Source organism: Tamandua tetradactyla, chromosome 20 (genome assembly GCF_023851605.1).
Source record: "Tamandua tetradactyla isolate mTamTet1 chromosome 20, mTamTet1.pri, whole genome shotgun sequence".
NCBI classification, from domain to species: domain Eukaryota; kingdom Metazoa; phylum Chordata; class Mammalia; order Pilosa; family Myrmecophagidae; genus Tamandua; species Tamandua tetradactyla.
Genome location: NC_135346.1, coordinates 9,908,347 through 9,931,509, shown reverse-complemented (window position 1 = coordinate 9,931,509; position 23,163 = coordinate 9,908,347). Strand labels below are relative to the sequence as shown.

Genomic DNA, 23,163 nt, shown 5'->3' with positions numbered 1-23,163 from the left:
AAAGCGGAAGTTCGGTCTCAGGCTCTGGTCACAACCTGGGCTTCGGATTTTTGCATGAACAATTCTCTCCACTCAAAACGCCTACTCTGCTGGTCTGTCCCAACCTACTTTTTCTTCCTCTGGCCCTCACAGCACTCTTCCGGGCCTTTCCCGGAAGCAGGGGGAACGGAAGCTGCAATTCTGCGGCAAATCCCGTGACGGACCTAGGCGAAGTCTCGCGTCGTTTCTTTAAATCTCACGGAGAAGGGTAGGAAAACGCCTAACCTTGCACCGCCCCACTTCCTACGTCACCGCGGGTGCACTCTGCGCGCTCGTTTCCGTGTGCGAACGTGCTGCGCAGGCGCACTTATCCCCCTCCCTCCTGCCCCCGCCCTCGCGCGGGCTTCTCTCTGGCCAGTCGCGCGTGGGCTGAAGCCAGGGGCGGGCGTTGCAAAGGGGTGTTTGGTTAAGCCCGGCTGGGCAGCAGTGCGGAGTTCCCATCCTAGGTGGAGGAGGTATCTACCTCGGGTAAATGGGCCATCGTGACGGCTGCTAAAGGCAGGCTGGGGAGTACGGGGGCCGGGGCCGGGGCCGCGGCCATGAACTCACCCGTGGACCCTGGCGCTAGGCAGGCGCTGAGAAAGAAGCCGCCCGAGCGGACCCCCGAGGTAAGGCCGGCCAGCCTTGGCGCGTGTCCCGCGCTCCAACGGTCAGCATTCCCCTGACTGTCCGAAGCCCACGGCGACCGCGCTGCTTCCCGAGCCTCGCACCTGCTGTGGAACTGTCTGTTCCTCCGGTCCGCTGGCCCTGCCCCGGGCCTCTCGCGGGCGGGGTGGCCGAGTGTGCACAGCCTTTCCTGCCCGCCGTGCCTCTCACCCTGCACATCCGTCCTTGCCCGTGACTTCCTAGTGACTTCGATAAGAAGGCACATTGCTAAATCGTATTTTCAGAGGGTAGAATGTGGATCTCGAAATGAGATTGCCCGTAGACGCAGGTATATTATGAAAGCGAAGTAGAAATCGTAAATAAACGGTCACCAGCGATGTTAAGAAATAACTTCTGTTTGTTTAAAGGTCCCTGAAATATTGTGCAATTCACTGAGAAAAGTTTTCAAATTAAGTTTAAAACTTTCCACCCAGTCGGGTGAATTCTTTGGTGGGCGTAGCATATTTAAAGAAATTTTGGAGGTACTTTTTCAGACTGTCCGTGGGAAATTTTAAATGTTTTGTACTTGGATGCAACATTTGCTTGACTTGAACGTTAGCAGTAATGGCATCGGCTTAAAAGATTTCAATTTGACCTGAAGGCTTGTTTTCGGGGAGGCAGCTAAAACTTTAGCCTTGCATTATCCCCAAAGATGTTTAGATTTTGAGGAAATTTTCCTTGATTTGAATGTTTCTGTAACTGTTGTGTTTACTATACCATAGAGCAGGAGACAACAACAGTGTGAATGAATTGTTAGATTGTCTTGTTTAAAGTTGCAATGAATGAAATGTTTTGGTTAGTTCTGAGTTATCTTTGAATTTTTCAGATTTAAGGTGTTTTGATAGAAAAGTGCTTGTTAACTTGGGTTGAACCTTTTAAAAGGACAGTGAAATTATTCAAGCCATCATTGAAGTTGTGATGGGTCAGACTTTGTTACAGGAGATCCTAATCTTTGGATAGAAATAGGACAGATTCTACCACTTTTCAGAGTCCTCTTTTTGAGGACTTAATAGAGACCATGTGTCTGAATTTCACTGTAATGATTCTTGCAGTGTGGACTGGTTGAAGGCATTCACTTGAATGGGTGAATTGTGTCATAATTTTTATATCATAAGAAAATATCATATGAGGTTTAAAATATATAATGTAAGTTTTACATTTAAGCACTGCTTATACCAAGTTTATATTCTAGTGATAAAATTTTACTTCTCTTTAATGGCAAAATTTCTTAGTTTGAAGTTTCCTGTTTCTGAGTCTTAGTAAACTTTCTAAACTGTTCATAAAGTTATGCTGTCCAGGATGTACAGTATTAAGTACTTTATCTAGTTTTACTGACAGCAACATTGTTCAGGAAAATGCCAAATGATTGCTCCTGGCAGACAAATTAGAGCCATGACATCCAGCAACATAACATGTTAACTGCTAGGTTCATTGCCTGTGCTTTTTAGTAAGTGTAGAATTTGTTTTGGGTACAAAAACATGAAGAAGGATATGTTAACCAATGTCTTAGTTGTGACTGATTTTTGACAAATAATTTAATGAAATGCCCACAAGTTCATTTCTATTTTCAGAAGACCCTTATACTTTTAGAGTGCTCTTAAGGGTCTTTTGTAAATACAGTCAACAAAGATTTATTGAGAGCCTACCAGCACAAGGCACTAGTCTGTGTGTGGGGATGTATTAGTGAACAAAACAGACTTGCCCTAATGATGCTTATGTTCTAATGGGAGTTGGTGGGAGGAAGGAGGCAGGTGGTAAGTATGATAAACAAGTGAGTTATATAATGTTAGAAGCCACTAATTGCTATGAAAAAAAAGAAAGAAAAAGCAACAGACTAAAGGAGATTGGAAGCAAGAATTGAGGGCTGGGTTGCAGTTTAAGGTGGTCAGTACTGTCCTGATTGAGAAGATGACTTTTGAGCAAAGACCTAAAGCATGTGATAAAATTAGCCATGAAGAGATAAAGGAAAAGAGCTTTCTAAGCAGACGAAAAAGTCTTTGCAAAGGCCCCAAGATGTGAGCATGAATAGTGCACTCAAGGGACTAGAGAAGAGTGAGCAAGTGAGTGAGATGAGAAGTCAGACAGGCAATACTGGTAAAAAAAAAGGGTGGAGACATGTAAATCGTTGTAAATTCTTTGGCTTTTATTTTGAATGAGATGGGATGGCCCATTATTTGAATGGAATGGTTTTGAAGCTAAATGCTGACATTATCCAACAACATTTTTTAGGAGAGTCCCCTGGCTGCTGTGTTAAGAGTAGACTGTAGAGGAGCAAAGATAGGAGCAGAAAGAGCTGCTGGGAGATTATTACATTAAATCAGGTAGGAGATGATGGTGATGCATCTAGAATGATACTAATACAATTGATGAGAAATAGTCAAATTATGGAAATATTTTGAAGCCAGTGGTCTTTGCTAGTAGATTAATATAACTTTGAGGAAAGAGAATAGTCAAGCACAATTGAAGATTTTTGGCCTGAGTAACCATAGTGTTGTAGTTACCATCTGTGGCAAACTGAATTATGTACTGTAACACAGATATGTTCTTAATCTTATTTCTCATTACTGCGGGTATGAACCATTGTAAATAGTTCCTCTTGAAGATGTTGTTTTTAGGTAAAGTGTGACACAACTGAATGAGGGTGAGTCTTAGTCCATGTTACTTGAGGCCTTGTGAAGAGAACTGGAAGCAAGGAGACAGAAGGCTGCAAGGACGAGCTACAGCTGAAAGTCAGTGAAAGAATGGACCCAAGGAGTGAGAGAGCCCCATGTGATCAGTGGCAAGCCCGCACCAGAGCATTGCATGCTCTGGTGAGAAAGCATTTCCTTGCTGACGCCTTAGTTTTGGACTTCTAACCTCTGAAATGTGAGCCAATAAATTCTTAAGCTTGGGTGGTATTTGTCATTAGCATTCTCGCAAACTAAGACATCATCAGAGTGTTTGAGCTGCCTTAGAAGAGAGTAGGGAGAGCTTCAGGAAGAGTAGGTTTGGAGGTAAGGTCAGAAATTCAGTTTTAAGCATGCCAGTTTTGAAATATCAATGAGAAATATTGAGTGAACAGTTGGATATACAAATTTATATTTGTAGGGAGGACTGGGTAGGATATAAAGTTTTATAGTCATCAACTTATAAAGACTCTTTCAAATCACGAAACTGAATGAAATTACCAAGGTACTGAGTGTAAGTAGAGAATAGAAGAGGACTGAAGAGTGGCTGGGAGTACTCAGTCACTAAGGTTGGAGGAAAAGATGAGGAACCAGAGAGGAAAAAGTGAGGTAAGAAGAAACCCAGGAGAGAGTGGTGGTGGTATCTTGGAGCCCAAGCCAATAAAGGATGTAATAGAAGAGGATAAAATCCTTTTATTTGCCTTATTTTTCCTTGAGTACCTACAGGGTGCAGAGCATTATGAAAACTATACAAATAATTAAGAACTGGTGTCTTGTAATCAGATATTTGCATCATATAATTAATGAACCTTGCGTCTGTTTGTTTCTGGAACAAAACTAGTAGTTCCTTTATTTTGAAATGTTGTCCTTAGGTAAAACTATCAACTCAAACATAATCCTAGTGAGCCAGACACAGAATATGGACACACGTAAACTGTGCCATTTAGATAGGATCTAACAAATTTTTTTTTTAAATTTTCTGGCTATTTCCCCACTTTTTAAACTTTTTTTATTGTATACTATAACTTCTATATACAAAGCAAAGAGATAAAAAAGCAATAGTTTTCAAAGCACTCTTCAACAAGTGGTTACAGGACACATCCCAGAGTTTGTTGTGGGCTACTGTATGATCCTCTCTGATTTTTCCTTCTAGCTGCCCCAGAATATAGGAGGCTAGAGGGCTTAAATACTTTTTTTATCCTCACAATCAACTTTTTTTTCCTTCTTTTTCTTTTTGTGAACAATAGCATATACACAAAAAAACCTATAAATTCAAAGCACAGCACCACAATTAGTTGTAGAACATATTTCAGACTTTGACATGGGTTACAATTTCACAATTTTAGGTTTTTACTTCTAGCTGCTCTAAAATACTGGAGACTAAAAGAGATATCAATTTAATGATTCAGCATTCATGTTCATTTGTTAAGTCCTATCTTCTATGTATAATTCCACCAGCACCTTTAATCTTTCTGTACCTCTCATTGGGGTTTGTTGGGCTATGACAGTTCTGAATTTTTGATATTGGAAGGGTCTGTCACTAATATGGGGTGTGGAGATGGAACTATCTGATGTTCTGGAGAGACTGGGCTAGGTTTCAGGACTTATCTGGACCAGGGAGCCATCTGTAGGTTGTAGGTTTCTGGAAAGTTACTCTAGTGCCTGGGAGCCTTATGGAGTCTTATCAGTTGCCCTTGGTGTTCTTTAGAATTGGCTGGAATGGTCCAGGTTGGGGGTTGGCAGGTTGTGATAGGTAGCAAGGTCTGCCTGAAGCTCATGTAAGAGCAACCTCTAGGGCAGCCTCTCAGCTCTATTTGAACTCGCTCTGCCACTGCTACTTTATTAGTTACACTTCTTTTCCCCCTTTTGATCAGGATGGCATTGTTGATCCCACAGTGCCCGGTCTGGAGTCACCCGTGGGAGTCCTCTCCCACTTGACAGGGATACTTTCACACCTGGATGTCATGTCCCACGTAGCAGGGAGGGCAATGATTTCACTTAGCAGAATTGGGCTTAGTGAGACTGAGGCCACATCTGAGCAACAACAGAGGTCCTCCAGAAGTAATGCTTAGGCATGACGATAGGTAGTCTAAGCTTCTCCACTACCTGCATAAGCTTCACAAGTGTAAGCCTCATGATCGAAGGCATGGCGTATTGATTTGGGTGTCCCTAAAGTTTGACACAATATCAGGGGATTCCCTGATGGTAAGGTTTAATAGTTCCATAGTCTTTCTCCCCTCCCTCAGGGGACTTTGCCAATACTTTTTGATTATCTGGTTAATATACTCTAGGATGTTTCTCATTCTGTGCTTCCTGTGTTTCAACTGTTCAATGAACTATACAGATAGGTTGAATTAGATTATGCACTGCAGAAGATTTCAGTTCAGTTCCAGATCAAATAAAACTTTCTTCCATTGGTCTCAAAGAGTATGTGTGGTTCTAAAATATAGACAGTCTTCCTTTCTTACCCCTACATTCTGAATTACTTTAACCCCAACCTGTTTGGCTCCATTCTTATCTCTAAATATCAGATTATGTATTTATATATATATAAAACAGCCTCTCAAAATCCAGAAATGATAATCACCACTCCGGACTTAATGTGTCTGCTCTAAAAGCTTATAATCTAGGCCCCTGTTTTCTTATAAGCTTTTTCTAAAGGTGGCCATACCATTGTTGTTTTTTGGTTTCTGGCTTATTTTGTCTCACCAAATATCCCGCATGTTCATTCACATCGTTGCATGCTTCGTGACAGTATTCCTACAAAAGCAGCATGAAAGTTCATAAGTATACATCATCGTTTGACATTCTCCTTTTCCGTCAGTGCATCCTTCAGCCACCTGCATTCATCAGGCATCATGTAGGGGGCCCAAAGTCCACAGTCCATCAACATTCCCAATTTTAGATAATTTCATTGTTCCCAAGAGACAGAAAACCAGTAAACACACCCTCATCAAATAGGAGATCTAAACCTCCTCTTAACTGTTGTTCCTCACCGCATTATTGACCTCTGCTGTTGCTGTGGTAGTGCTGATGGTTTCCTTTTGAACATAGTTCATAGCTTGAAGTAGTAGTTTTCTCCTGTACCCTGGACTTAAGTGCTCTTTATTCAAGAATTATATCTTTGAAGTAATTCTTCTAAGAACTCATTCACATTTCTAGTGTGAGTCAGTGGGACGCATAAGTCTATACAACCGCTTTCAGTCATGTTCATCTTCAATATTGTAATATTACTTCTAGACCCACTAGAGAATCACCTTCACTTCTATCTATTCCCTTACATTGGAGTTCAACCTCATTAGCTAATGGTTCATCCATCTCTAGCTTCTCTGTATCTCTAAGTTCCCTGTATTCTTTAAGTCTCTGATTATACATTTATGCTGGTCATAAAAGTGGAATCATACAGTATCTGTCCTTTTGTTTCTGGCTAATTTCGCTCAGCATTATGTCCTTAAAGCTTACCCATCTTGTCATGTGCTTCAGGACATCAATTTGTCTTACTGCTGCATAATATTCCATTGTATGTATATACCACATTTTGTTGATCAACTCGTCTGTTGATGGGCATTTGGTTTGTTTACATCTTTTGGCAATTATGAATAATGCGGCTATGAACATCAGTGTGCAAAATGTCTCTTGTGTCGTTGCTTTCAGCTCTTGGTATATACCAGGTAGTGCTATTGCTGGGTCATAGGGCAGCTGGATATTTAGTTTCCTAAGGAACCTCCAGTCTTCCATAGTGGCTGCACCGTTGTACATTCCCACCAGCAGTGCATAAGTGTCCCAGTTTCTCCACATCCTCTCCAACATTTATAGTTTCCTGTTTGTTTAATAGTAGCCATTCTTATAGGTGTGAGGTGGTATCTCATTGTAGTCTTGATCTGCATTTCCCTAATAGCCAGTGAAAATGAGCATCACTTCATGTGCTTTTGAGCCATCTGTATTTGCTCTTCAGAAAAATGCGTATTCATATTTTTAGCCCATTTTTAATTATCCCCTACTTTTTAGAACCATCTTCCTTGGCACAGTCTTTCCTAAGCTAGTTCTCTGATCCCTTATCCATTGTATGGAAAATTTAGACTTGAATAATCTATGGGAGGCTAAGTATTCTAAAACAACAAAAGCTGGTAAGGTACTCATTTTGAATGTTTATTCCAGAATTATTTAAAGAAACCACAGTCAAAATTGATACCTTGAACTTGATTGCTTCTCAGCTCAGTTCATATTCAACACCATTCTTTCTCTAGCCCTCTTATTTACCCCATAGTGAGCTTATATTTCTCTTATGCTCTATTCTACTCCACTCTCCCTATCTCCAGGTGCTTAACACCATGCTTTGTACATATTAAATGATCAGTAAGTATGTTCAAGAAAACAAAATTTAGATATATATATATTAAAGTCCTTGTGTATTAAAAAGAAAATACTTTCCATTAATTAGAACTGCTGACTTTGTACCTCCAGGGTAGTGTCATTCAGCAGCATGACATCAGTTCATTCTTACTTGCTGACATCTCATAGGATTATATATTCCACCTCTCCAGCTTTCATGTGTTCAGACCCATTTTTCTAACCACCAAACAGACCTCACTTCCTGGGTGTCCTCCAGGTTCTTCAATCATTTGTCCTAAATTGAAGCCATCACCATTCCCCCTCCTTAATGTTCTGTTGGTGACTGGTCCAGTTGCTCAGTCAAGAAACCTAGGTACGTTTACTCTTGATTCATCCTGTCTTCCTCCCCATATCCTAATGGCTATTAAACCTTCTTGATTTTATTTCCTGAATCTCTCTGTTTGCCTCTTCCTTACCATTTCTAGTACTCTAGTTCAGGCTCCTTTATTGTTTCTATACCTGTATTTTTGCTTGAGCCATTTCTTCCATATTACTGCCAGAGTGAACTTTTTAATACTTGGATCTGACCATATCCAACTCCTGCTTAGAATTTGTTAATAATTTCCCACTGTCTAGGTGTAGGTAACAGTTACTTTGTCATGAATGTTCAAAGCAGCATTATTCACAACAGTCAAAAGGTGCAAACAACCCAAGTGCCCATTAGCAGAAGAAAATGGTACTATGTCCATACAATGGAATATTATTTAGCTATAAAAAGGAGTAAAGTTCTGATACATTCTACACCATGGATGAACCTTGAAAACATTATGCTGAGTGAACGAAGTGGACACAAATGGACAAATGTTGTATGATTCTACTTGTTTTAGTGTACTAAATCTGCCAGAATGCAATACATTAGAAATGGATTGTCTTTTATAAAAGGGATTTATTTAGTTACAAATTTACAGTTCTTTAAAGGAAAGGCAGCTAGCTTTCACCTGGGTTATTCTCTCACTTGGGAAGGCATGTGGTGATGTCTACTGGTCTTCTCTCCATGCTTCTGGTTTTAAACTGCCTTCCCCAATTGTTTCCCTTCCACCTCTTCAAACATCTGGGTCTGTGTCAGCTTTGAGCACTGAGCTGTGCTGAACTGCTTCTCTCTTTTCTGACTTGTCCTTTTAAGCCTCCAGCTGATCAAATTAAAACCTCACTCATTGCAGAAGGCGTTCCCCTTAGCCAACTATCAGATGTCATCAACCATAGATGAATTTCATATGCTAATGATTTAAGTCCGCAGTAACAGAACTGGGCATCATCAGCTGGCCAAATTGACACCTGAACCTAGTTATCACACCACTCATGAAATATCTGTAATAGGCAAATTCATAGAGGCAGAAAGTAGATTTGAAGTTACAGGGGCTGACCAGAGGGCTAAGGGGGTAGTCATTGCTTAATGATACAGAGTTTTTGTTTGGAGTGATGAATATATTTTGGAAATGTGGTTGTACAGTGGTTGCACAACATTGGAAATGTAATTAATGCCACTGAATTGTGCATTTAAAAATGATTAAAATGGAAAATTTTATGTATATATATATGCATTTTATATATTACTGCAAACGTATGCGTGAGCAAACACACACACAAAAGCAAAAACTACCCTGCCTGACAATTGTTATTCCTTAATATTTGATCAGGGGTGGCGTAACTATCAAGAACCAGTGTCTAAAAAACGGCTCTTTGGGAGAGGAATGATAACCAAAAAAAAAGTTATGAAGTACTGTGGTGCTGAAGTATGGGGTGTTTAAGGGGCTTTGGTATGTGGTGCTGGATGTTAAATTAGGAAGCTAATATTAGCAGGGCTGGATCATTTCAGGAATTTGGACTTCAACTTGTAGGGAAAAGGAAAGAAGCATTGGATGTTTGAAGCCTGGAGATAGAATCAGTTTTATAGATTACTTTGTGGGTATTGCTGAAGATGTATTGGAGGAGGGCTAGACTAGAGGTAGGGAGACTTGTACTTGGGGTGAACATAGAACATTTTGTCCAAACTGAGATGCTTTTTTTTTAATTGAGGTATTTAAATTTATTCATTTAAAATTTTATAGAGTGATAATTTATACTGATTTCTTCCATTCCTGATGGTCGGATTAGGTATATATTCTTTTGATATATCGCTTACTTATCATTTCTTAATATTTCGTTTAGAATTTTTGCACCTGTGGTCATGAGTAACATCATATTATAACTTCCTAAGTATTTTTTCAGACTTTGTATTGTAATTGTTTTTGTTTTTGTTTTTCTATTATTTATTTTTATTCTTTGTGTTTTACTCGTCTGTTGATAAGGTAGATAAAAGGAGCATCAGACACAAGGTTTTCACAATCACACAGTCACATTGTGAAAGCTGTATCATTATACAATCATCTTCAAGAAACATGGCTACTGGAACACAGCTCTACATTTTCAGGCAGTTCCCTCCAGCCTCTCCATTGCATCTTGACTATCTGTTTAATGTGTAAGAATAACCTTCAGGATAACCTCTCGACTCTGCCAAACTGAGATGCTTTTGCCATTCCACCATTCCACTCAGGAAACCAGGAGATGTGAGTGCTCTACTTGTAGGAAGCAAAATCAGTAGTTTAGGTATGAGATAAGGTTCTGGACCCATTGGTGACAGCAGCAGATGGGATAGTGAGATGTTGAGGTAGAAGCGTCACCGATTAGAGTGAGAATGTCTTCCACCCACCAGACTTTGTTTTTGCTTTGAAATTGAATCCCATACATGTACAGTAAATTCCACACATCCTAAGTATATAGCCAGATGAATTTTTATAAACATAAACTATGAGGCCACCACCCAAATCACAATATATAGAATATTACCAGCCTTCCCAAAACTCCGTTTCCTCCGTCCCAGTCAATTCCCTTTCCCAAAGGAAACCACTCTTCTCACCTTCATCCCCCTAGAGTTTGTGTCTGCTTTTCAACATCGTTTGAGTGAGTTATGTAGTGTATATTCTTTCTAATAACTAAGAGGACTATGAAGCTATTTTGGATCTTTAAATTTTGCGTCTGGACTGGACTTAGAACCTCCTCTCTTGGGGCTTTTTATTTTAGTCTTTGTCTGTTCATCTTTTATATCCTGATTTCTTCCTTTCGTTTCCCCATTTATTCAAAAGTGTCTGCCACACTCTGTCAGGCCTATTTTTTGGATAACTGCTTCTCCACCCCCGAGACTGCAGTTAAGGACAAGAGGCACTGTGTCCTTCTGTGCCTTTGTAGCCTGTGCAGTGTAGCACCAGGGCAAGTCTAGCACAGTCTTCCTGTCTTTTTACTGGGGACAGGGTTGGACTGGGTACAGGAAGAAAGTAGAAGTTTAGATGATTTCTTTTTTTCTAATTGTGTAACTGAATGTATGATAGTGCATTATGAAGGAGGATCAAGGAAGAGAATTGGGGTGGGAAGAAAATGATTTCAGTTTTCAAAAATATTTTGATGGTGTATAGAAGGTATATAGGTAGAGGTGTTCAGTAGACATGTGGCGCTTTGGATCAAACCAGGCTAGGGATCTGAGCTCGTCTGGAAGTCTACAACGTAAGTCTTAGGTGAAGCCATGATTGGTGGGAATGCCAGGATGAAAATGTGGAGTGAGAACAGAAGGGGCAAGGACAGACCCTTTTTCTTGTCTAATATTAAAAGGATGGGGGAAGGAAAAGAAAATTTCAATAGAGGATAAAAAGAAATTGTTAAAGAGGTAGGAGAAGAACAAAACAGTGCCGCTTACAGGTTATTTCAGAAAGAAATTACCTGCAAATTTTTTTTGACCTGCTAATTTATATACTGAAAAGAGCTCAAGAAAAGTGAGGATTGATAAATTCTTTGGATTGCATCAGTGAACTGAGTGAGCCTGTTTTTAGGGTAGCGTGAAGAGAGAATAAGACCTGAGAAGGTGAAGTCAGTAAGTTTATTGTGTTTTTAAGTTTGGCTCTGTTTGGAAGGGAAAAGGATCCTCCATCAACCTCTCCCAGGTAGTCTGGCCTTAGTCCCATCATCCCAAACTGTACGTGTTTTAACTATTTGTAAATATCCTAACATAGTAGTTCTGGACCTGGGTTATATATACTTTTTTCTTTTTCTTTTTCTTTTTTAAGTTTTTAAAAAGATTCTTAAAATTTCATGTCCAGGCCCACCCTTTAGTTCTTGAATTAGAACCTTCTGGAATAGAGTTTAGGTATTAGTATTTATAGAAAATTCCTTAAATAATTCTGATATATACACAGAGGTATAACCATTCTCCGTGTACCACATTCTCTCCTGTGCTCTACATAGGATGGGAGCAGGGTGGTGGCGTGTTCACAGTTTTCACGGCCCTGGCATTTTGCATTTGGGCAAACCTGCTTCAGATCGTCAACACTGAGAATTTGAGTGTCTAGGCAGGTTATCTAACTTTTCTAAGACTGAATATCTTTTTGGAATTGTTATAAGGACTAAATGAAATAATATAACGTAAATTATTTAGTAAAATACCTGTAAATGAGTGTTTCATAAATGGTAACCATACATATTAGCTTGCTGTTTCCTGTCTCTGGAAGGCTGTTCCCTGTCGTAGCAAATCTAGCCTCCTCTTTAGTGTTCTTCTGCAGACTTGTGCATCCTTCCTCACTGTTCCACTCCTCCTCTGTGCCCCCAGGTCTCGCTGCACCTTCCTCCACCATAGTAATTACTTTATTGTGTTAGGATTGTTTGCGTGGTTGTGTCTGGCTGGACTGTAACTTTCCTTGATGACAGTAGCTCTATATCCTTATCTCCCATTCCTATCATTCAGTGCTTGGCACATATAGGTACCCACATACATGCAGAGAAAATGACCTTAGAAAGTAAAAGGAATGTGGAAAGTGCAGTTCCCTAAAATTCTTGTCATGATTTTTATTGGTTTAATATTTGAAGTGCTGGAACAAAAAGACAGTTGACATTTGACAGAATAACAGAGTTTGCTATTAATAGTCTCTTATTAAAATATGAATAAAGTACAATCACCACAAACAAACTGTTTTTTTTTACCTGGTGGTTCTTTAAAGGTGGTTTGGATGTAGGCAACTTTAGTCATTTCTTGGAACAGGAATTCCTTTTCTTTATGGCTTCAAAAATGCATTTATACGAGATCTCAAGAGAAATACAGATAAATGCCAGTTTAATTTTTCATCAAATGATTAAGACTTTTGCTGGGCAAAAATGTCATGCTCAGCCAGGTACTAATTGCCCACTTAAAATCAGAAGGTTTTTTAGAAACTAGCTTACTTTTACTAAAAAGTGAGCTAGACTGAAAAAAAAAACCCCATAAAATTTAGTACTTGTGATCATTTATTAGCCTGTCTCAGAATTTAGAGTAGTGCTCTTTAAATGTACCCTTGCAGAGGTGTTCTGTTTTTTTCCTCTGAGTTGACGAAAGAGCAGCATTGTCCTTGGAGCAGTTTTCGAGTGAGTCACCATCACGTCCCTGAGGGCGCAGAACAAAGGTCCTGTTGTGCTCCCAGCGCAGATGCGCATTCGGAGGGCGCCCTGAAAGTGAGCGAGCTTCTGTATGCTTCTGGGACCCTTTGGACTTCGTTTGTGAACCTGTCAGGTAGAAAGGGAATGTTAAGTATGCATGGGGCCTTTAGAGAACATCTCTTCCAGGTACTTCATTTTACATTTATTGGGGATTCCCAACTTGAAAGAAAGCTCTAGCCATCCTGGAGTTTAGACATAGTAAGGTTTTGTTTCTGAGAGACTGAGGAACCTCACTGTGACAGGTTTCTCCATCTGGGAGGACTAGCCAGGTGTGGTGCGTTTGACTATGTGATGAAGTCCTGGTCTTTGAAAGAGCAAACTTGTAAACTCAGGTCTGGCTGTAAATAAAACCCTAATGGATCCACTTGAGTAAAAGCTCATGCCTATGGAGTATAAGCAGCACCTATTTGATGTCCCTTTTAAATAAAAAAAAAAAACAGATTTTAATTTTGTTGTAGTAACGTATATTCATAAAATTTCCCATTTTAAGCACTTTCATTTGTACAATTCAATGGTACTAACTACATTCATAATATTGTACAACCAGCGCCGCCATTTCGTCACCCCAGATAGAAACACTATATACCCATTAAACAGTGACTCTTCCTCCCTCCCTTTCCTGCTACCCCTTTCACACTATTTTGCTGTCAACTGAAATTTTGGTAGCTGGAGGGCATCAGGGCTTTTGCCCGTCGCAGACAAAGTGCCTCACTGGACAGGACTGCCTCGCGTGTATTTGTGAACGTATATAGCCATGCCTTGTTCGAGGTCACATGATTCATCAGTGAGTTCCCCAGTCCACCTTACTTTATCAGAGCAGCGAACTGCAGGCATTCGCTGCAGTTAAAAATGTTAGAAAACATTTTAAACTTTAAACTTTTGTTTGTATACTGAAATTTATGTAGATGCCTAATGTTTTTCCTAAGTAAATGCCCTTTGTTTATTCTAGTGTTTTCTCTGCCATATGAATTGTTTTAAGATGCCTGTGTAAGTTTACTAAATGGCAGATTAAAATTCTCAAGTGTTATTACGTAGAATGAAAATATATGTGCTTGATATGCAATTTCTTCTACCACTCTGTTTTTAAATTTATACTTCTGTTTCAAAAGAGCCTATTCAAGTTAGTGTTTTTAAAAGCATTCAACTAATATGAGAAGGCGTCATCTTAGTAGATATGTACTGTCACCTATTTCGGAACCCAGGAGCAAGGTGCAACTAGGAATGCAGGCTTTGGTCATATTGCCCTCAAGATGCTGATGGGCTGCCCAGGTGAAAGCAGTGTGCTGTAGAAAGTATAGTTTGTAACTTCACTTGAGAGCTCTAGACTAGAAATACAAAAATGGGACCATTAGCATATATATTGTAGTTGAAGCCATGGATGTGGAGGTCACCCACAGTGTGGAGTGTCCAGTGAAGAAAGAGTAGCTGTCGTAGCTCTAAGCACATAAATGTTTGAAACATTTAAGAGAACGAAAGAAAGAAGCCTATAAAAGAGACTTAGAAGGAGCAGCTGGAGCTAAAGGTAGAAATAGCAATAATAACTAAGATTGATATGTTATTTGGTGTTTATTGGATGCCTGACACTGTTGTAAATCCTTTTCATACCTTTAACCCTCTGAAAGAAGGTATTATTCACATATATGGGAAAATGGAAGCAAAGGAAGATTGAATAACTTGACTAAGATCATATAGCTAAGAAGCAGTGGAGCTGGAATTCAAACCTAGGCAGTATGGTTTCATAGTCTGTGCTTGTAACCATTGTTAGATGTCCCTCCTTGGGACAAGACCAGTAGAGAGCCATATTTCAGAACAGATGGAGAGAGAGTTTGGGGAGGGTGAGTGAATGAGGAGTATATCAGCAGTCCAATGTTACATAGACTATGAAGAGAAAGAAGGATTGAAAAGTGCATGTGGAATTTGAAATTAGCAGGTGACTTCAAAATGGATGGTGAGTTCAGAAACATGAACCTTGCACTTTAAATTTTGAACATGTAAAAAATTGTATTCTTGATGTTTTGTTATATCTCAGTGGTTGATTATCAGAGCCCTAAAAATTAAGCATATCACCTGAGACTTCTGTCTCTAAAAATTAAAATTTCAAGGTATAATTTTTTAATGTTAGAAAGTTTTTATTGATGCAATTTAATTTTCTGATAATTTAATTAGGTGTCATATTTTAATCTAGAAATAAAGTTTTCAAGTTTACTATAAAATATGTATACTCAAATCTTTAGCAAAACAGGAACTGGATTGTAATATAGTGGTGGAATGAGGTCTCAGGTATCCAGGAGAATCTAGAGTTGGAAGGTTTTGCCAGAGAACATTGCTGGAGATGGTTTGTCATGGGCAGAGGTGAGCATTTGGTGCTAATGGGGAATGCATGAGAAAAGATAATTTTAAAAAGAAGTCAGGTCATTAAATGAAGACTTTATTTAAAGTTAGAAATATCTGTCGCCATATGAAGGAGAATTCAAAATTAGTCATGTGTTAGTTTCATACCTGATGACACTTCACCCCTCACCAGTCGTATCCAAGATACCACTTAAAGTTTTTTGGGTTTTTTTTGGTCTTTATTTATTTTTTAAATTTATTGCTTACAGTTTTATTTTTCAATCGAGGATCTGGTCAAGAAACATTACATTTTGTTTTCATGTGTCTTGTTTCCTTTAATCTAGAATGTTCCTCCTGCTTTTTTCTTTCTTTCATGACATCATTTTTGAAGCCATCCTTCTTTCTCTTCATAGTCTATGTAACATTTGACTGCTGGCCTATTATCTTACAGAATGTGGCATAATCTGATATAGCTGATTATTTTCCCTTGGTTAGATTCGGGTTGAATAATTTTTGGCAAGAAATACGTAAGTAATGTGTCTGTCACATCAGCAGACACACACATCTTATCTGTCCATTGTTACGATAGCTTTTTCCTTTGTAATTTACAAATGATATATGATATGTTAAGAATGTGGGAATATCCTGATCTCCAGCAACGTTTTGTGGTAGTTTTAGCGTTCATTGATGAACTTTTCCTAAATTAACTATTAATTTGCTGTTCCCTAGTGGTAATGTTCTAGTTCTGTTACCCTTCTGCATGTATTAGCTGGTATTCTTCTGACCTTTCCCTGCTTTCCTCTCCCCCCTCCCTTTTTGAGTATCAATATAAATTCAAGGACTATTTTTCTATTCAATATTGTCATTATTGTTTTTGATTGTCAAATTTTCCCATATTTAGCCATCGGGAGCCAGTTTTGGTAGTGGTTGTTGTTGTATGCAGTGAGGGTCACATTTCATTCTTTTCCATGTGAATATCCTGTTATCGCAACACCATTTGTTGAATGCTTTTTGTTTTTGTTTTTGTTTGGAGTGCGTGGGCTAGGAATCGAACCCTGGTCTCCCACGAGGCAGGTGAGACTTCTGCCTTTGAGCTACTCGTACACCAAGCTGTATGTCTTTGACATGACCCCACTAGTCTTTGAATACTTGTTTGCTTTCTGGTACAGGCTTGTTCTTTCCTTGCTCTAGTCCCAGAAATCAGCCATTTATCCAAGGAATTTTAGTTCCTTTTAATAAAAAATTGTATTTAGAAACCAAACACTGGGTCAAGTGTGTTATGTTTTATAATTTCCACTGTCGTTTTGCTGAATATATTTCTACCTCCATGGGTAAGAAAACCAATTGAATGGAATTCTCTGTTAATATATGGTCTTGTTAACTGGGGATATTGTTGAAAAATCTTTAAAATATCTTTTGTAGTCTGCTGAATGTAATTTGATTTTTGCTTTGAATTTTGTAGTACACATATACAACCATATAATCTCTTAACATTTACTACTGTATACATGTGGCTAGTCTCTGTTACACATTTTGATAAGCATTATTTTATGTTCAAAGGTAAATATTTTAGCATACCCATTTTACAGGTAATAAACTTTAAGCAAATTATCCATTGGTAACTGCTAGACTTTTCGTTCTTGAAATCCCTAGGGTGGACTTATTTTCCAGATTGAAAAAATGTATAAGGAGTACAAAAATCTTGGTTTTTTAAACAAAATCTTGGTGTTTTATTTAAAGTTGTATGTAATGAGTTATATATATATCTTAGGTCAGCAGTTCACTAGTTTCAGATTTTAAGAAATAGGAAAGTTGCTCTAAGCATCCCAGTCTTTGGAAGTTTTGGTTGGCTTTCTAAGCATGTGTAGAATAGCATTCATCAGAGTTGGGGAATTGAGTTTCTGAGATCAGCATACTGCTTGGCACAACGTTGTAGACTGAGTAAGGCAATAAAAATCCTAACCTGCTTAATTAGAAATGAGTATTTAAAAGAATCATCATTTCCTCATATGTACTGTACTGCAAATACTAATTTAGCATTTTATTTAACAGTGAAATTGAAAGCCCATAGACATATTTACAGGAAGCTGTAGGTACGAATTGTTCGAAGGGTGTAAAAAGAGAGCTGTATTTTGTTGTAGGACAGCGGTGGCCCCACCTCAGCCTCTCCGCTTTCACACAGGTGTGCCATTCACTGGCTGATCAGTTGAAGTACTGAGTCATCACCACATCCCGCCTTGTTTTTTCTTCCCAGGTGGAACCGATTGTTTGATTCCCTAATCCTGAGCTGGTATCTGTTCTAATGACCGTGAATAATTGCTGCAGCATTTTGTTGTTGCCCTTATAGAACCAGTAGCTGATTCAGGCGTTACTGATCTGAGATTTCATAACTTCCTAGTTTTTGCACCTTCCTCTTGGCTTCGCTCATTCAGGCTTCATGGAGCAGCTTTTAAGTGCACTCTGTAAATGATATAACACCCCCTTGAATCTAGCATTTAAATTTGTAGTACCGAGAAATACCTGTGAATCTTTACCTCTATCAGTGTTTTTGTTTTTGCCTTTAATGATAAAATTTTATTGCTCTCGGCCTACCAAGAGCCTGTAGACATACTCATCCCAGATTTTGAATTAGAAGCTAGTGATACCAAGAAACAAGAACTGCATAGAGTCCACTTTGGTAGCATCAAACCTCAGAGATGACTGGTATAAAAGCCGCAAGAAAGTCCCTCCAATCCCACATTACACAGTCAATAACTACTTGCTGCCCCATGTCAATAAAATACCATGCCCACCCACGTTACGTGAAAAAAGCTTTAGTCAGCTTGCCACTACAACCATCTTTTGTGAGGTTTTTAATGAATGCATAGCATCTTGTGATCCTCAAACCAGGTGCCCTGAAGAGACCAGGATTTCCCAGACATCTCAGTGTTTGTTTTCCTTCCCCTAGTAGGTCATCAAACAAGAACAAAATGATGTAAAACCTACATAAAAATCAACAGTTCTGGGCGGGCCGCGGTGGCTCAGCGGGCAAGAGTGCTTGCCTGCCATGCCGGAGGACCCCGGTTCGATTCCCGGCCCCAGCCCATGTAAAAAATAAAAAAACAAACAAACAAAAAATAACAAAATAAAAAAAAAAAAAAAAATCAACAGTTCTTATAGTTTAGTGTGCTTTAGAATCCCTGTAAGGGATTCCCAGTTTTCAGTACACTTCAGAATGCAGCAGAGAGATGCTGTACATTTTTTCCTCTAGTCTGCCCTGAATGTGGACAGCTACAGCATGGAAGCCTTCAACAGAACATTTAGGAACTTTCCAAAACAGCTGTTGCAGGGAGTAGCAGACACTTAACTCTTAAATTTACTTGAAATGGTAATGCTTCCAGATATCAGAGGAATTTTAAGGCAGAAGGTGTCTGGAGGCCAGGTGTTAATACAATGTTCCATGTTGTAAAATGCTTCTGATGTTTTAGAGTCCCAGGCTAAATACAACTACCATTAAGTATGACCTATTTGTCTTATGGAAGACTAATTTCTTCATATATTAAAGGTGGATGGTATTTTAACCATCTTTATATTCTGAATAATAAAATAAATAGTTACATGTATATTGCTTTGAAATAAGCTTGACAAAGTGTGCTCAATTTGTTTATAAAAATAATAACAATATAGTATTATTTAGTTATAAGTCCCTGTAGGGCTTATTAAGCCACAGATCAATGAGCTTTACCCCCCAGAGGTTCTGGTTCATCAGTTCTGAGGTCGGGCCTGATACTCTGCGTTTCTCCCACTTTCCCACGTGATGCTGATGCTGCTAGCCCAGGGACTGTCAAGGTTCTTAACTACGTGTAACAGAACCCAATTCTGGTTAATCTAAAGAAAAGGAATTTATTAAAAGAATGTTGGTGGGTTACAGAGTTGCTAAGGAAGACTGCAGAGCTGTCATGGATTTGGTGAAACTGCTACTACTGCTGGCATGGAGCACTGGATGCCGCAGTTTGCAGTGCTGAGCACCTGTGCCATACATTTTGTGTATGTTGGCGGACCCTGCTGCTACCACTTGCTACCAAAGTGGACTCTATGCAGTTCTTGTTTCTTGGTATCACTAGCTTCTAATTCAAAATCTGGGATGAGTATGTCGATTAGTAGCACTTGGATTGCTTGCCCATGCCCTAGTTGTATGGGAGGTTGAAAAAGATGCTTTCATCGTCCATGGTAGGAGACAGATTCCCAGCAAAACTCTTAAAGGGGAGGATTTTCCAAAGGGGAGTTTATTCACACTGATTAGCTTCCCTGGTAGATATTTTTAATCCTAGGTATTAGGGATTGGCAAAGTATGACCCTCAGGCCAGATTTGGCCTGCCACCTTTTGTGTGTGTGTGTGTGTGTGTGTGTGTATTTATTGAGTTATGTTCACTTATCATATGTTCCATACAAAGTATACAATCATTGTCTCACAGTATTATTATTTTGTTGTATAGTCTTCATCACACTCAATTTTAGACCACTTTCATTGCTCTAGAAAGAAAATTATCAGATAGACACAAAAAAGAAAGCCCAAAACACCCCAAATTCCTTATCTCCCCCTATTATTGACCCCTAGTATTGATGCTGTACACAGTTATTGTTGATCAAAGAATTTTAAGGTATTACTGTTAACTATAGTCTGTAGCCTGCAGTAGGTATTTTTTCTCCACATACCACTCTGTTATTAACTCTTTGTACCAGTGTCATACATTTGTATTAGTTCATGAAAGAACTTAAGTTTGTAGCGTTAATTGGTGACATATGTCACTCTAAACAATTTTATGTTGAAATTGTTTACAATATAGCACTGACCTACAATATAGCACTATTCCTTATATTCCCAATAACAAACCCTCACCCTGTTTCCAAACATTTTAAGTTCAACCTTGTTAACACATGCTGAACATATTAGGTTACTGCTCCCCCTTCCCCATCTTCTATTTCTAGATATCCTATATTCTACATTTTTAAGACTCTGAGTTTACATATTCCAGTCAGTTCATATCACTGAAATCAGTAATATCTGTTTTTTGATACCACTTGTTTTTATAAATAATATTTTGTTGGCACAGCCACATCCCTTCATTTTACCTTCTGTCTACACGAGCAGAGATAAGTATTTGTGATTAAAAAAATAATTATGGCCCACAAAACCTGAAATATTTACTATCAGGCCCTTTACAGAAAAAGTTTGCTTAACCCTGATGTCAGCCATGTAAACATTTCAATTCAAATCCATGCACTCACCATTAATGATGCTGTTGGAAAATTACACATTCGCTCAGCCAAACTGTCCCTCTGCACTAAGAAGATTGAAGGCAAATGATTGGGCAAAGTCAAATCTTTGAAGAAGGACTTTGAGAATATAAAATGATAAATTTGGTTAGTCTCTCTCTAGGCAGAGACCTGGAGAACCATGTTTAATACCTCAAATCTTGTTAATGGTACTCTTGGTCAGGCTTTTGAAAAGTGAATTCCTAATTCATTGTCACATGTTCAGAGCATCCATCATGATGTATCAAAGATGTCCTCTGACTTGAGAACAGAAATTATATGATGTAAATTCAACTGAGAGTCTAAATTCTAGGGCTTCCTGACACAAGCCTGCCCTTCTCTGGTAGAACAAGTGTATGGGAATCCTGATTCTGTTTGCCATAACATAATCTTTGTGTGCTACAAACTTGTAGAAATTGTTCACCACTAAAAATAAAATTGTTTGATATCAAAAATAAACACTGTTCATAGGATAGACATTTATGGGCATCTGCCCTGATTATATGACTCCTAACTGTACCACCTTATTCAAAGGGTGGGACACAGGCAGTTATGTTTGTAGTATATGGCCACACTTACTCTATCATTGTTTTGGATGTCCTAGCTCATGCAGTAAGGCAAGAAAAAGAAAAACAAGTATATAGTTTGGGAAGGAAGAAATAATACTGTTGCATTCACAGACTATATTATGTGTGTGTAAAAAATCCAAAAGACTCTATGGGCTATGAGAATTAGGTGAATGTCGCAAAAGTGTTGGATTCAAGGTCAGTATAGAAACTCATTTGATTTATGTAAACCAAAAATTTAAAAAATCCTTAAAGTTTAACGATACCATTTATAATATCATAAAAAAACATTAAATACTTAGGAATAAATTCAACAAAAGGTATAGAAGGTTTCTTTCCTGAATACTTCAGACAGTTGTATTAGTCAGTGTCCTACCAGAAGCAGATGTCAACACAGGATTATATATGCCAAGAGATTAGGCAAAGTGTGCCTGAATTGAGTCTGAGTTGTCACACAAATATCTGAAGTTCCAGGAAAACTATCAGATTATTCACAAAGAGTTTAGCATCTCAAGATTTAGAAATTACTACTACTACTCAGGAATAGGTATGCCTGCTGTAAGAGTGTACAGTCTAGGAACCTTTACCATAAGTCTCCACAAGATATCCTGTACGCTCAGATTGAATTCTCAGAGTTTGCATAATAGTGAGGCATGACAATGTTTGTCTTTTTGTTTCCAGCTTAATTCATGCGCTATATTGAGAAGTTTTTGGTTGCTGAGTTTGGTTACTGAACTCAGTAACCAAAAACTTCTCAATATAGCAAATTGGTCTGTTGAGATGTGCTATTTCTTCTTCATTCAATGTGGTTAGTTTGTATGTTTCTAGTAATGTGTTCATTTTATCTAGGTTATCTAATTTGTAGGTGTACAGTTCACGTATTTTCTTAATTTCTTTTTCTTTCTTTGGAATTGACAGTAACCCGCTCTTTGTTACAAATTTTAGTTATTTTTGTCCTCCTTCTTTTTTTCCTTTGTCAGTTTAGCTCAAGATTTGTCTGTTTCCTTTTCAAAGAGCCCTCTTTTGGTTTCAGTAATTCTGTCTCATTTTTATTCTACGTTTTATTTAGCTCCTCTCTAAGTTTTATTTCCTTCATTCAGCTTGCTGTGAGTTTAGTTTGTTCTTTTTCTATATCTTCCAGTTGCAAGATTAGTTCTCTGATTTTTGAGATCTTTCTTCTTTTTTACTGTAAGCAATTAGAGCTATGAATTCCCCTCTCAGTATTGCCTTTGCTGCATCCCATAAGTTTTGGAATGTTGTGTATTCATTTTAATTTATCTCAAGATATTTTATAATTTCCTTTGTGATTTTATTTCTTTGACCCATTGTTTATTTAAGAGTGTTTATTTCATTTCCACATATTTGTGAAATTTTCATTTTTAGTTCATTCCATTGTGTTTGGAGAAGATACATTGTATGATATATATATTTTAATTTTTTGAGACTTGTTTTGTGACCTAACATATGAGCTATCCTGGAGAATGATCCGTTTGCATTAGAGAAGAATCTGTATTCTGCTGCTGTTTGGTGAGGTGTTCTATACATGTCTGGTAAATCTAGTTGGTTTAGCGCATCATTCAGATCTTCGATTTCTGTATTGATCCTCTGTCTAGATGTTCTATCCATTACTGAAAGTAGTGTCTTGAAGTCTTCTACTATTGATATTGAACCATCTGTCTCGCCTTTCAAATCTGTTAGTACTTGCTTCATATATTTTGCAGCTCTGCCAATATGTG

General features: G+C 38.4%; 1 protein-coding gene across 12 annotated transcripts in view; it reads left to right on the top strand.

Annotated features, from left to right (window-relative positions):
* The first annotated feature begins 335 nt into the window (after positions 1-335).
* The window catches only part of RAPGEF6 (Rap guanine nucleotide exchange factor 6), a 316,707-nt gene continuing 293,879 nt past the window's right edge, over positions 336-23,163 (top strand). For 7 of the 12 annotated variants that reach the window (XR_013166664.1, XR_013166665.1, XR_013166667.1 and 4 more), the window contains exon 1: positions 337-647. Coding sequence is in view for 7 of the 12 variants with exons in the window: in XM_077138332.1 (XP_076994447.1) it covers positions 579-647 (69 nt within the window). In the remaining 5 variants the exon portion in view is untranslated. Of the gene's footprint in view, positions 648-745; positions 974-23,163 lie in introns of those variants that run through there. The other 5 variants (XM_077138336.1, XM_077138330.1, XM_077138340.1 and 2 more) reach the window with 4 other exon arrangements.